The 15368-nt window shown below is 38.1% G+C and overlaps 1 protein-coding gene across 4 annotated transcripts in view; it reads right to left on the reverse strand.

The window, feature by feature from the left end:
* LOC120525189 (E3 ubiquitin-protein ligase TRIM33-like) overlaps positions 1-15368 on the reverse strand; it is a 159357-nt gene that overhangs the window by 86973 nt on the left and 57016 nt on the right. For all 4 annotated transcript variants that reach the window (XM_039747291.1, XM_039747289.1, XM_039747290.1 and 1 more), the window contains exon 2: positions 9909-10027. In XM_039747291.1, the coding sequence (XP_039603225.1) occupies positions 9909-10027 (119 nt within the window). The remainder of the gene's footprint in view (positions 1-9908; positions 10028-15368) is intronic.

Raw genomic sequence — 15368 nt, forward strand, 5'->3', positions numbered from 1 at the left:
CCTTCATGCCATAAAATGATGAAAGAACATTAGCTTTGCTAACACATAGCAAGATCTTGTTTCAAGCTCTGCACTTCAAGTCCTTGTAAATTTAACAAAATACATGAAAACCTTAAAAATGAGATCTCATTTATCTTCACTCAACAATCCAAACCCTTCGACCTTTTTAAAAGAAAAAAAAAAAAAAATACAGGACGTTAAAAATGGGTTGGGTTTGTTTTAGGGCTACAATTGTTAGTGTACAGTATTAACTTTGGATTACTATAATGAAAATGTATTAGATGTTATGTACGAATCTACCAATAACTAGGGATAATGCAATAACCACATTTTGTAGGTGGACTACTATTGTATTGATGATGTGACACACTTAAAAATTACATTTTTTTTTAATCTTGCCCCACTGGGGATATAAGACCTGAACAAACGCAGAAAGTTGATTCTCTCAAATCTGGAGAATTATAATGAATGAACATTAAACTATTTGTAGGATTTCTTTTTTTTTCCTGTAAGAAGGTTTCTAAAGTATGAATAACAACTTTTGTTTTGTTTACCCGTTATTGTGCTACTATTAAAAAAAAAAAAACGGTATTTGCTTATTACTTAATACTAATATATAATAATAATAATCATTATTATTATTTATTATTACTAATAATATTATAATATTATTACTTAATCATTTAATAGTGTATTCTCAAATTTTGCGTTTTGGGAATAATTTACACCCATCCAATTAGTTTATTTGTCAAAAAAAATAATTAGCTTTACTTTCAGGGCTATTCTAAAATGTGACATGTTCTTTACAATGTCAACTTTAGTTGACCACAACCAGGGAGCTATGTATACAGCTATATAAGTGGGTCCTCGTGTTAGTAACATTGATGTTTATGCTTAAAAAATGTGCTCACATTCTGCACTGTTTAGGCTAATAGTAAACAGCATTTTCACAACCTCCAGAGAGAGAGAGGTGTTATTTTCTGTTAGAAGCCATATCAGTTCATGGTGAATGCCGAATGTTTTTATGATATTTCTCTCATGCCCTTTCCGTGACTTCATAAGGCAAGATCCATTTGTAATTGTGTATGGCCCTCTGATTTTGACAGGTTAATGTTCCATCCCTAACACTTAAAATCTGTGACAGGAGGACGGTTGGAACATTCAAGCCATCACATGTGATCAACACGCTGCTAAATATTTCAGGTCATTTTCTTGGCAGTAGGAAGCCATGTCAGTTGAAAAATTCCAAGTTGTCTATTTAATGAAATGACTCAGGATTTTTTTAACTCATAAGGCCAACTACTGTAGTAAACAGTCTAATAAAACTGTACTTTCTCATCTTTTCAGCCCTAAAATTAGTTTTGTCTGAAAACAAAGGATAACATATATTTGGTATTTTGGCTGTATTAATCCCTTATATGTGGATTCATGACTTCTCTGTATATAGCAATGTACAGCAGTCATTGCTGCTTTGCAGAATATTATTTGAATTTTATCAGCTGAAAAAGTGCTTCCGTATTTCCATTTATTGCTGTTAGAACACTGCTTGCAGTTACAAGTCTTTTCACTTGTAACTGGTATTGAAGCAGTAGTGGAATGGTTTGTTTTGTACTTTTTTTAAATTCATTACAAAATATTTATTATTTACCTTAATTTACCACAGTAAACAATAAGAGGACACAATTAAATTTTGCCATTATTGCACTCACTGCCCCAGCTGCGTTACAGCTAGTTATTTTTTCTCTTGCTGCACAATTTCCCTATTTTGTTCACTAGAGGGTATGTGCATGGTACGCAACGTCAATACTGAATTCAATCCAGCAGGTCATCAAATCGCATTGAAGCCACACAGAAATATTTGTAGAGCCTCTGTCCATCATGTAGGTCACACACTTATAAGAATATTATACTTCTTCTTGACACTTTTGGTTAATAGGTCAAACATGCTACCTTCCTCCTTTTAACTGGCACAACTCTTCCTCTATCAGAAGAATCTTACTTCCTCTGTTTTGACATTAGAAGTGCGACACTGACCAAACACTGTCCATGACGGACTATTAAAATATCAACACGTCGATAGAACTGGCTGCCACAAATGTAAATGATTTTGGTTGCCAATATCATGTGCACTTTGTGGTGCAGTCTGTGCTCAGGCTTCACGCTATACAGGTGCTGGTCATAAAATTAGAATATCATGACAAAGTTGATTTATTTCAGTAATTCCATTCAAAAAGTGGAACTTGTACATTAGATTCATTCATTACACAGAGACTGATGTATTTCAAATGTTTATTTATTTTAATTTTGATGATTATAACTGACAACTAATGAAAGTCCCAAATTCAGTATCTCGGAAAATTAGATTATGAAAAGGTTCAATATTGAAGACACCTGGTGCCACACTCTTATCAGCTAATTAACTCAAAACACCTGCAAAAGCCTTTAAATGGTCTCTCAGTCTAGTTCTGTAGGCTACACAATCATGGGGAAGACTGCTGACTTGACAGTTGTCCAAAAGATGACCACTGACACCTTGCACAAGGAGGGCAAGACTCGAAAGGTCATTGCTAAAGAGGCTGGCTGTTCACAGAGTTCTGTGTCCAAGCACATTAATAGAGAGGTGAAGGAAAGGACAAGATGTGGTAGAAAAAGGTGTACAAGCAATAGGGATAACCGCACCCTGGAGAGGATTGTGAAACAAAACCCATTCAAAACCGTGGGGAGATTCACAATGAGTGGACTGCAGCTGGAGTCAGTGCTTCAAGAACCACCACGCACAGACGTATGCAAGACATGGGTTTCAGCTGTCGCATTCCATGTGTCAAGCCACTCTTGAACAAGAGACAGCGTCAGAAGCATCTCGCCTGGGCTAAAGACAAAAAGGACTGGACTGCTGCCAAAGTTATGTTCTCTGATGAAAGTAAATTTTGCATTTCCTTTGGAAATCAAGGTCCCAGAGTCTGGAGGAAGAGAGGAAAGGCACAGAATTCACGTTGCTTGAGGTCCAGTGTAAAGTTTCCACAGTCAGTGATGGTTTGGGGTGCCATGTCATCTGCTGGTGTTGGTCCATTGTGTTTTCTGAGGTCCAAGGTCAACGCAGCCGTCTACCAGGACGTTTTAGAGCACTTCATGCTTCCTGCTGCTGACAAACTTTATGGAGATGCAGATTTCATTTTCCAACAGGACCTGGCACCTGCACACAGTGCCAAAGCTACCAGTACCTGGTTTAAGGACCATGGTATCCCTGTTCTTGATTGGCCAGCAAATCGCTGACCTTAACCCCATAGAAAATCTATGAGGTATTGTGAAGAGGAAGATGCAATACGCCAGACCCAACAATTCAGAAGAGTTGAAGGCCACTATCAGAGCAACATGGGGTCTCATAACACCTGAGCAGTGCCACAGACTGATCAACTCCATGCCACACCGCATTGCTGCAGTAAATATTGAGTGCTGTACATGCTCATACTTTATGTTCATACCTTTCAGTTGGCCAACATTTCTAAAAATAATTTTTTTGCATTGGTCTTAATTGATAATTCTAATTTTCCGAGATACTGAATTTGGGACTTTCATTAGTTGTCAGTTATAATCATCAAAATTAAAAGAAATAAACATTTGAAATACATCAGTCTGTGTGTAATGAATGAATCTAATATACAAGTTTCACTTTTTGAATGGAATTACTGAAATAAATCAACTTTGTCATGATAATCTAATTTTATGACCAGCACCTGTAAGTATACACAAGACAGTCCAGCACACTTATTAGCAGCTGTCTTTAAAAGTTACATCAAAGTTATGATTGTACTTGAAGAACTGTGTCTTTATTTTCCAACCCTGGATTAATATAAAAGAATCCTCACTTTATTCTGAGAAAAAATGGTTTTTGATTCATTAATACACCTTTATTAGTTCAGGAGACACATATCTTGCACAACCTTCCAAACTGTAAAAACTGATGGCTGCCATCTTTGTAGCAGGCTTGCAGGTAAAATGTTAAGATTAAGTTAAGTTTTTTTAATTATTTTTGGCCATCACTCAACCATACAAACAAATGAACAACGTTTAATTTTTTTAAATATATGCAGCATAGCACCTTGGTGAACCTTCATTAAATGATTCTTGTAGAACCTCAGCATATTAGAGAAACAAGTTCTCTCTCATTTAAACCCACATTAACTGTTCACTAATATATCTATTCTTGCCATGTGATGCTCAATATTGTCCTTAAATGCTGATTCCATTCATTACCTTCAAATACATGTTAACCCTCTGGAGAATGAGAAAGTTGGGAGGAATACTGGTATGACAATCAACACTGGCATGACGCTATGCTATATTTGAATTTTGCAGTATAAAAAAAGTTGGTACTAGGATAATCACAGAAACTGTGAATCTCTAACAACCTTTGAGACCATTAAAAGTTGAACTTAAAGAAATCCTCTATGCTCATTAAAAAAATAATAAATATGTTTATCTTTTTCTTCTTCCTCTTTTCCCACTTCTATGTGGGGTTGATGAACCTTTTCCAAACAGCTCAGACCTACACCTATTACCATTCAAGTGCTTATCCTTCATTCTTCTTTTACTTCTTGTATCCACCCCAACTTTGGCCTCACTTTTTCTTCCCCTGCACTTACATCCCATCACTCTTTTGCAGACGTATTCAATGTCTTTCCTGGTCAAACCTCCATACCACGTCAACCTACTTTCCTGTACTTTTCAGATAACTCTCCCATGGGGACCACGTGACACTCGGTGGAGTATTTCAGCGTTCTAAAGGTGCTCTGTAACCTAACCACACAATTACACGGTTTTCTACGGGTAACCCTTATAAATCTCTCATGAAAGCCTCAACATACCTTTCTAAATAGGTGATGACTTTTTACGGATCGTTCAGGTCGACAGAATCATCAAAACTCTCCTCGTTCAAGCCCACTGAAGAAAGCCCAGAGGACTTTGGTAAAAGCGCGCCATGGCTGAAGATGGAATCCAAAGTGATTTGATTGTCTCTGAGCAGAATGCCATTTTAAGTGCAACCCTGAATGGGACAAGCCATAGAAGTTTTTCCAGCCTACATGCTGACATTGCACAAACTAGAAGTGAACAACGGGAGCTTTCATCTATTTTTAAGCAGTTCCACGTTCAGATGGAGCAGCACAAAGCGGACATATACTCTTTGAGTGCCGAAACCAAAAATCTCAGTGAAAAACTTTTCAAACAAGAGGATAGTACAAGAAGGGATAATGCAATGAGTTATTGGAATCCTGGAGAATGCTGAAGGTGGAAATATGCTCAACTTTTTGGAAAAACAGGGTCCAATGTAGATTCCCTCTATCCCTGATTTTAGACCAGAAGTTATGTGGGAGCATAGAATACATGTGAAGGACAATGACAGCACATGCCCATCTTCTATTATAATCACCCTGTTCCTGTTATTCTGACCAAGATACCACCTTGAAGGAGGCTCGCAAACTTCAGAAGATTCACTTTTTTGCAGACTATTCGACCCACACCGCAGAAGGTCATGTCTCCAATGATTAGAAAGGCTCGACTACTTGGCATCCCCGCAATCTATTTTATCCAGAGAAGCTTCATTCCGTTCTGGGAGGGCAGCAGCTATTCACCGAACCTCAACAAGCCCTTAATGCCCTGGACTCAGTCTAGACGACTGGTACTGGACCACTTTAAAGGTTTCATGTGAGCTACTCCTGTACCGTTTAATTTCTTTGTACAACTTTTTTAGATCTGAAAATAGCAGGCCCTTAGAATGTTTGCTGTGTATACATCAGCTGAGAGCCAGGACTTTAAGATGTTATTTTTTGTCTTCAAAGGATTTCACTATCAATAAATCCGCATATGACTAGGGATTTTTTTTTTTAATTTTATTTTATTAAAATCAAAAAACTTTCCATACATGCAAGTTAAGTTTAACAAAACTTATTTTAAGGGTTTTTAGTATGACTACTTTCACAGGTGTCACTGCACTGAAGGCACATCTGAGACTCAACTGCTCACTTGACCACCCAATAATACATATACTGAGAATGCATCAACAGTGAGAGACACAACAGCAAGGGTTCAAAAGTCCAAAACTATGGATCATCATCTTCCCTTGCCATGACAATACCATCCAAGGTTTGGGCAGAGTGGTGGCTCTGAGACTACGGATCTCTGATAGTATCCAGAAGGTTGCCGGTTTGAATCCCCGTCACTGCCAAAAGAGATCCTACTCTGCTGGGCCCTTGAGCAAGACCCTTAACCTGTAATTGCTCCAGGGGTGCTGTACAATGGCCGACCCTACACTCTGACCCCAAGGGGTATGCGAAAACTAACAAATTCCTAATACAAGAAATTGTATAAGGTGAAATAAAGAAAAAAAAAGGTTAAAAAGCTTCTCGTCAAAAAAAGAAACAGGATGCTGCATGAAGATCTTCTCTCCATCTCTCATTCCTGAATCCCAAAAACAACTGACCTCTCTCCTCTGCCCTGCTCTAGATATTAGATTAGATAAACTTTACTAAAAATATCAAATTCAAAATAACATGCAGTCACTGCCCAGATTAATCCTGGACAAAGCTAATTAGGGTGCAACTACACTGATCACTTGATTGCACATGCATATTAACTAGTTGACCCACCCCCATCAACTCTTTCAATATGTCTATCAGCAATACCTAAATTGCCAGAGAAGCACTGGCTTTTAAAAACTGCATCTGACATTACAAAATGGCCTTAGGACACAGAAAGTCACATATATCAGCTAAGAGCTGGCACTTTCTATGCTTTGTTATTTCCCCAAAACATTTTACTGTGAATACATTTTTTCCTGCAACATTTACTGCTATAAACATTTGCTCTTTATTTGATCTGTCTTCTATTTTGCTTTCCTAACGCAGTGAACAAGGGTAACTTGTGCATGTCCATGTTCCTGACTAGTCTGGCCTATAGCCACTGTGACAGAACTAACACTGTAAGTTTAGAGCAAGAGGCACAGGTGGGGCCTCATGGTTCCAGGACCCTGACACTTTTTGGTGTGGCCATGACTGAGAACGGAATGAACCCAAAGCACCTGCTGGGGTGGGGGCAGCAGCAGCAACAACAATAAATCTGAAGATTGGTTCTGCAACCCCATGGCTGGTATTCTCTTTTACATCCCCAACAGCATTCCACATGACACTTTCAAAACATCTCCAAAAGTCTTTAAATCTCTTCTACATACCAGCTTACCTTATTTTCCTCAGCCATGGTAGACTATTAAGACTAATTGGTGTAAGGTATAATATATGATGGACTGTCATACAACTCCCAATGCCATAGTGAGATAAGCACCATTACATCAGGACCAAGTCTCAGGACAAGTGCTATAGAAGTTATAGTGCATAAAAGCGTAACAGAAGATCATCAAGACTAAATGCATAAACTCACATTGTTGTTCAGTGTGGTGCTGAGGTGCCACCCTTTGCATGGCTGCACTTAGATGTAATTAGAACTTAGACCCAATCCGGGTGGTTCATCATGTGATGGGTACAACAAAGCGCTGTGTAATCAGCTCATGTTCTCAAACTCAACTGTAATTAACATACCTACACTGAGAGCTTTACACTTTGGCTTGTGTTGTTTCAAGAATCATGTCTGTAGATGGAACAATGCCAAATACAAAAATTTTGATCCGATACATTTTTGTGGCAAACAGCATCTTCACCTTTTCCAGGAAATGTGGTTTCAGTCAATCGTCATGGAAGTTAAACCCTCTAAAACAGACAATCACGGTGATGTAAATTGCCATTTGCCACATTTACACAACATCAAAATTGAACAGGTTTAAAGATTATCCCAAAAAACACATTTTATGAATATCTTGTTCCTAATAATTTATGAAAGTATTTTTCAAGTCAAAGTTATTTATTCACAATCATGGTACATGTCATTTGCCACATGAAACTGAACTCTAAAGTGAAGCAAATTTTACAAATGTAAAAAAATACCTAGTCTGCTTTTGCCTTTTATAATGCATGTTCTCCCTATGTCTGCGTGGATTTCCTCCGGGTACTCCGGTTTCCTCCCACAGTCCAAAGACATGCAGGTTAGGTGCATTGGCGATTCTAAATTGTCCCTAGTGTGTGCTTGGTGTGTGAGTGTGTACGCGCTCTGTGGCAGGCTGGCACCTTGCCTGGGGTTTGTTTCCTGCCTTGCGCCCTGTGTTGGCTGGGATTGGCTCCAGCAGATCCCCGTGACCCTGTAGTTAAGATATAGCAGGTTGGATAATGGATAACTGAAGTGAAGGATACCAGAGTCCCAATGCGAGAAAAATTCTTAAAACTAACTGAATATGACCAATTTGAAGCAGCAAATATTTTAAGAAGACGTGTCTTCCATGTTTCTTAGGCATGCTTGTGACAATCAAAATAAACTGGAAATTTATCATACCTTCTCTCTCATAGCCAGCATAAAGTTTGAAAGCAATTTGTGCTACGGTAACTCTTCAGGGGTTTCGGACCAATACTCCACTAATGCATCAATGAGGTTTGGGCAACCATGACCCTGTCACCCGGGTTGTTGTTCTTTGCACCACTTTAGGCAGGTACTAACCACTGCATAACCGAAACACCATAAAACATCTTTCGTTTTGGAGATGCTCTGACCCAGTCATCTAGTCATCAGAATATGGAACTTGGCATAGTCGCTCAGATTCTTACTCTTTCTCATTTTCCTCCTTCTAACACAAATCCCACCTCTTGGAAAGCAGCATTGGTACATTGGTATTCACTGCACCTGAATTTTTTTTTAATATTATGGCTTATTGGTGTAGTTATCATTGCAATTATTAGTTTACATGACAAGCATACTTTCCATCATATTGTCAAAAAAAGTCTTGATTTCAGTTATTTTTACCAAAGGGCGTGCAACCCAATATTAAGTTGAGGGTGCCAATAATTTTGTCCAGCCCGGTTTTTGAGTTTTGTGTAAAATGAAGTCAGATTTGGCCTTTTTTCTGTTTTTTTGTGTTGTTCCAATGCACATAAAGGAAATAAACATGTGTATACCAAAACATTTGTAACCGCAACAATTTTCTGGGAGAAACGGTGCATTTTCTGGGAAAATTCCAGGGGTGCCGATAATTTCAGCCATGACTGTAAATGCTAATTCAGTTGATTAGAAACTTAATAGTTAAGAGAATAGGTCTTCATGTATTACACATGTTTGAACTTTTTGTGTTGAAAATGGGTCATATGGAGTCAAATGTATTTTGTTTAAATTTATTTCAGAATCGGACAATAATGATGTGCTTAGAAAGTTGCTCACGTGAATTTACCATGCCTACATGATCTAGCCTATGATCTGTTATTAGCTGCTACTTAAGGTACAGATCGTTGGATGATGTTGTTGATGGGTTCAATGTATTATCATTGCTCACAATGTTTTGTGAACACGCAACCAAACACTTAGTTTGCAAATCCTCAGGTATTTAAAAAAAAAAAAAAAAAAGATACTGTATTTTCCATTTGCAGTCATGCATTTATTCAAAGATTATCTCCCAAATTGCCACCATGCTCTAAAACATAGTATTATTTAGAACGTAGATTGACTGGTTATTACTTATTGATTGATTTTCTAATGTTTATTTCTATATGGTTTTTATTAAATCAACTGTTCATCTGGTAATTATCATTTGGCCATATCCCATACAAAACAGCTCTTGTATTTATCATACTCTATTTTTAATTCTAGTTCATTTTGAAAGGGGCAAGAAGTTTGTGTATTTTAAGCTAATTCTGTTTTATTTACTGTTTGTCTAGATAAACACCCTTTCATCTGTTCTGGGCAGCAAGCTCACTAACCAACATATTATTTACTGACCCCAAAATTAAAGTATGGCATCAACTGAGACAAAAGATGTTTACCTGTGCTGAATTTTCATCAGAGCCACCAGAAACCTCCGACGTATCTTTCACAAAATAATTGTCCACCACATCTGTCTGCTTGAAGTCCTGCCGGCAGACCGGGCAGCGCATTACATTCACTACGGGGAAAAAGAAAAAGGAAAAACATGACTGTTTATAAAAGAAACAACTGTAATTCCCTCAGAGGAATGACTCACACAGTACATGCTGAAGTAAAGTCACCACAGAGCAGAGTATTTTTCAAATAAGGGAAGTGCAGTATCAGAATAATATCTGAAAAGTATTCCTTTTTACTTAATAATCAATTTTACATGAAAAAAATATGATCACTTTACAACACCAGCTTGTTGTTTTCACATTCAGGTAAAGGCAGAAAGGCACCACATACACTTTAAAGAAATAATGACTGCAAGTATCTGAATTCAGCTCATCGAATAAAATGCAACAAACCAGAATACAAATTCAAGAAACAAACCAAATCAATTTCCTAAATTTTTGTATTGATTTTAAATGTAAATATATAGTTTAGCAGTATCCTTCTAAAGCTAAGTATAACACAGGAAACAATGCCACCCTTTTCATTGAATCCTGTTACGCAGTTGTGTAGGGCAACAGCTGATCAGATTGCTAAATTTTACATGCACATTTTGGTCAAAAAAAAAAAATACATCTTATGCATGCAAGCTCAACTAAAAGGTTAAAAGTGAAAAACAAATTAATTTCTACATAACATTAGGAAAAATTATAATATAATAATTTTAAAAAGATGTTGATTATTCTAGCAACAAGCAGGAGAGATTGTTTATCAAATTGGTGTATGGAAAATGGCTGCATTAAACATTCAAATTTGAGGAAATTACCGAATTTGTGTGGGATAACCACAAATCCCTGTTGAACTTCAAGCCCTGAAAATCAAAAGAAGCAAATCTATATAAAAAGTTAGCTTTTTTGTGTGCTTTGGCAAAAATAATTAATAAATCAAGGTTACCTTCAGTAGTCTAAATTACACACATATTTTAAACCCTTGTGCCCCAAGGGGTTTTTGGCATTATTGTACCTAAATTACATGCCCAAAAAGAACAGCCATTATTCTGCTAATGTAATAAAAGAGCTTCAAATGATTGAACAGTAGTGAGTAAAACACTGCAAATTTAAAAAACACTTCATATAAATAAAAAAAAACTTTGTTTCACAGCAACTTCAACTAAATAAAATAAACTTAACCTTTAAGGATTAATCTCTAAAAAATTGCATTTTACAGTGGGTAACTAACACATGATGCACATCCCTGGAGTCATTTTTCTTTTGTGTCCCATCTGTTAGCTATCACTGTGCCAAGTTTAGACTGCATATCTCCCATAGTACTGAAAAGTTTAACTGTTTGGAACGAGGTGTCCACCTTTTAGGTAACATTTAGTCTCTTGCACCTTAATCTCTCAAAACAAGTATTGTAGTTGTAGTTATATTTTTATTTTTTATATAACTGTAATCTGTGGCATGGCACAATACAAATGCATTTCATCAAAAAGAGTGGTTCTCTATGAAAGTTCACATGGCCAGTGACATCAGATCATGGGTTGGGTCTTTGCATGAAACCTTCAACAGGTACACCGTAATATTACTTCACTAGAAAGCCAAATTAAAGCTGGAAGAGCACTGCTCATAAAACTAACATAGTGGGTACATGCAGCAGACAGAATCTGGATCTTGAAGTTGAACACATGATACTTGAACTGTAATATTGCACCCCATGAAGCTTCAAAGTTAAACTAAACAATACTGACAAATCAAACATAGCATTAAGTCCTTTAGCAAACCGGTCACTGTCAAAATAGCCAAAACTGTGACTCTAGGTCTTCACATTTCGAATAACTAGCTTACCATAACATTTCTAGAACTTTGCCAACTGTATGTTTTACTGTTTTTGGAGAAGAGGTTTACCTTGTATAAACATCAAGTCTTAAAGCAATATATTTCCAGCCATTTACACACAGCTAGCTGTGATCTCTAATACAAACGACCAGTCATAGGATATTTGATAAAAGCACATTCACTCAGCTGTGACACGCTTCTCGCCTCAACCTATATACAGTATGTGCAAATCTCATATTTTACTAATGAAAGATCAAACATTTATTTGAAAGAAGATACCCTTAGGTATGTAAAATTACTATTATTGCTTTTGATGTACTCTGTGGTTCATTGCAATATACACAGAAAACATATGGTGGTGTCCTTCCAGTGCGACACCTTGTGTATAAGTAATTAATCTGTGGGGTGAAGGGTCAATGAAACAATTAAGTTATTTTTCTATGAATGGACAGAAAATAACATTCCACTGATGTCACTACACTAAGCCAGCCCCTACCCCTTAACTGCCCTGTTGATTCTTGGCATTTTGAGTTCCCGCACAAAGTACAAACCAGTGATGTCAGAGGACCGCTCTTTTGTTTAAATTGTTTCAAAGTTCCTGCATTAAACAATATATTTGATAATAAAAATAGAAAATCCTGACTGTTCCCTTTTAATAACAGCATTACAGCATAAACTATGAACAACTGTGGATTAAATGTCATAACAAATTAAAATCATTAAAACTGAATGAAGGAAAAAAAAAAAAACTTTAGATTTTTGAATTTGCTGCTGTTCATATAGGATGGGAAAGCAAAGCTTCCCACTGAAATCAACCCATCAAACAGCATAAGAATCCAAGCACTAACCATAAATGAATTGTAATTTTAAACCGTGCAATAACAATAAAGAAAATGGATTTGAACGAGAGAACCAAGAAGTCGCATCAGTTCAAGTCTTCCATAAAGCTGTTTCAGAACACCAAACAAGTACTTGCCTCAAAGGTCAGGCTGCAGAAACTTTGAAGAGGGACTTTAAAGTACAAAACTAAAAGGTGATTGGAAGTAAATAAATAAGTAGAAACTTCTCATGCAAAAGATGGGAAGAGTATGTAGTAATATTGGAAAAATTTAAGATGATTTATTTCCACTGCTTCTCCTAGTGATTGACTTTGGCTTTTGTTGATGACCAAAACTGGGAGCACAACTTGAAAGGAAACTGCATTCTTTTGAGTTAAAATGGATCATTTTAGATTATTAGGATTAGATTATTATTATTTATTACTAGCCGACACCCGCTGTAGCACACGATGGTTTAAGAATAGGAACAGAAAACGGTGAGAAAGGAATTCAAATATCAAGAAGAAAGAAATACTTCTTGAAAGACGCAGTTGTGAATAGGTGTTTTGCTGGAGATGACAGATAAGTCGAAAGATCTAACCCTAGAAAAAGCCACGAACAATAGTTTTGTTGCATGTATCTTGCAATTCCTGGAAATGTGGACGGTAATATGATCATTTTGCCTAGACGTACGTTATTTTTAGCCTTTGCTTGCAGTGCATCTGATAGTCCTTTGTATTGTTCCACGAGCAGATCTTGTTGATGTAATCTGAGATAGTTGAGACGCGCTCCCTCTGTTTAAACATGCGCATCTACAACGTACTGTTGGAATAGTTTGCCACTGGAGTGCAAAATACTAAATGTATTCCTCATTGATAATCTGTATGCGTAAAATTGCCATTGAGTAAGCCTGATTTGGTTGGCGGTTCTTTTATCGGGAAAATGTTGTAAATCTTTGTGCCAACCAATGTCTCTGTAAGGGAATAAAAGTGGGTAAACCATAGGATCGCAATTCATATTGAGCGTGGAAATCTGTTTACAGGAGTTGTCTCTGGGGTAGATGCAAATGTTCCTTTCGGCAGGGAGTACGCAACGGTACCACTCCTGTCGGCTAAGAACAGAACACTGAGGCTACAATTTGTACGGACTCACCAAAATTGGGCAATACAGAAGCGATAGTGATGCCTCCCTTCCAGATGACCTGAACAAGTTCTTCACATGGTTTGAGGCGCAGAGCCTGTGCCTGTGAGAAAAGCAACACCTCCCTCTAGTGATCAGGTACTCTGTCTCTCCATAACTGACGTGAAGAGGACTCTATCCAGAGTCAATCCACCCAAGGCTGCAGGACCTGACAACATACCTGGTCGTGTGCTCGAAGAATGTGCCAGTCAACTGGTTGGTGTCCTCACAGACATCTTCAACACATCTCTGAGCCAGTCGTCAGTCCCAGCATGCTTCAAGTCGACCACCATCATACTCACTCACGGCAATCATAACGAAGTGTTTCGAAAGGTTAGTCATGTCACAAATGCTGTAAGGAGTAATCTCCTTGGCACCCTTGACCCACTTCAGTTTGCAAACCGCTCAAACAGGTCAACTGAGGATGCCATATGCTCGGCCCTTCACCTCTCCCTGACACATCTGGATAAAAAAAGACATGTCAGAATGCTATTCATAGACATTAGCTCTGCCTTCAACGCAATCATCCCTCAAAAGCTGGTTGTAAAACTGAGCAGGTTGGGCCTGAACACCACCCTCTGCAATTGGATCCTGGACTTCTTGACAGAAAGGCCCCAGTCAGTTTGGATGGGCTGCAACACTTCCAGCAACATTACACTGGGTACTGGAGCACCGCAGGGCTGCACGCTTACTCAACTACTGTTCACGCTGCTGACTCACAACTGCACAGCCACTCACAACACCAACCAAATAATCAAGTTTGTGGATGATAAAATGGTGCTGGGACTGATAAGACGGGAAGATGAAACAGCATACGGAGATGAGGTGGAACGGCTGTCTGCATGATGTGAAGACAATCTATCCCTCAATGTTGATAAGACAAAACAGATAATCGTGGACTTCAGAAAATCACATCCTGCCCACATCCAACAGATTAGATGTGGAGACTGTTAGGAGTACTAAGTTCCTCAGTGTGCACATAATTGAGGAACTTACGTGGACACATAACACTTCATCACTAATCAAGAAAGCCCAGCAGAGCCAACACTTCCTGAGGTGGCAGAAGCGAGCAAGTCTTCCCCCTTCCATACTCGCCATGTTCTACAGAGGCACCATTGAGAGTGTTCTGACCAGCTGCATCACTGTCTGGTATGGCAACTGCAACATATCCGACCTCAAGCGCCTACAAAGGATAGTGAAGACAGCAGAGAACATTAATGGGGTGCTTCTCCCTTCACTACAGGCCATATTTTACAAATGCAGTGTCCTCAAGGCCCGCGGCATTGTGCAGTACCCCTTACACCCCTCACATGGACTTTTCACACTTCTGCCATCCAAGAGAAGATACTGCAGCATCAAAGCCAGATCTGCCAGGCTGCAGAAGAGCTTTTACCCCCAAGCTGTCAGACTCCTTAACACCATGCTGCCCCCTGGGATCTTCCACACTGCTTCAAGCACCTCTAAAAACATTTTATACATGCAAGCCACTTACCTGCAAAGACTTTGTGCTAGTAGCAAAAGAACTGAAAATCTCATACTGACCTTTAAGTATTTTGACACACTTGATATCCTTCTGCTGTAAAACATTCTG

The sequence above is a fragment of the Polypterus senegalus genome, chromosome 3 (genome assembly GCF_016835505.1).
Source record: "Polypterus senegalus isolate Bchr_013 chromosome 3, ASM1683550v1, whole genome shotgun sequence".
Taxonomy (NCBI): domain Eukaryota; kingdom Metazoa; phylum Chordata; class Cladistia; order Polypteriformes; family Polypteridae; genus Polypterus; species Polypterus senegalus.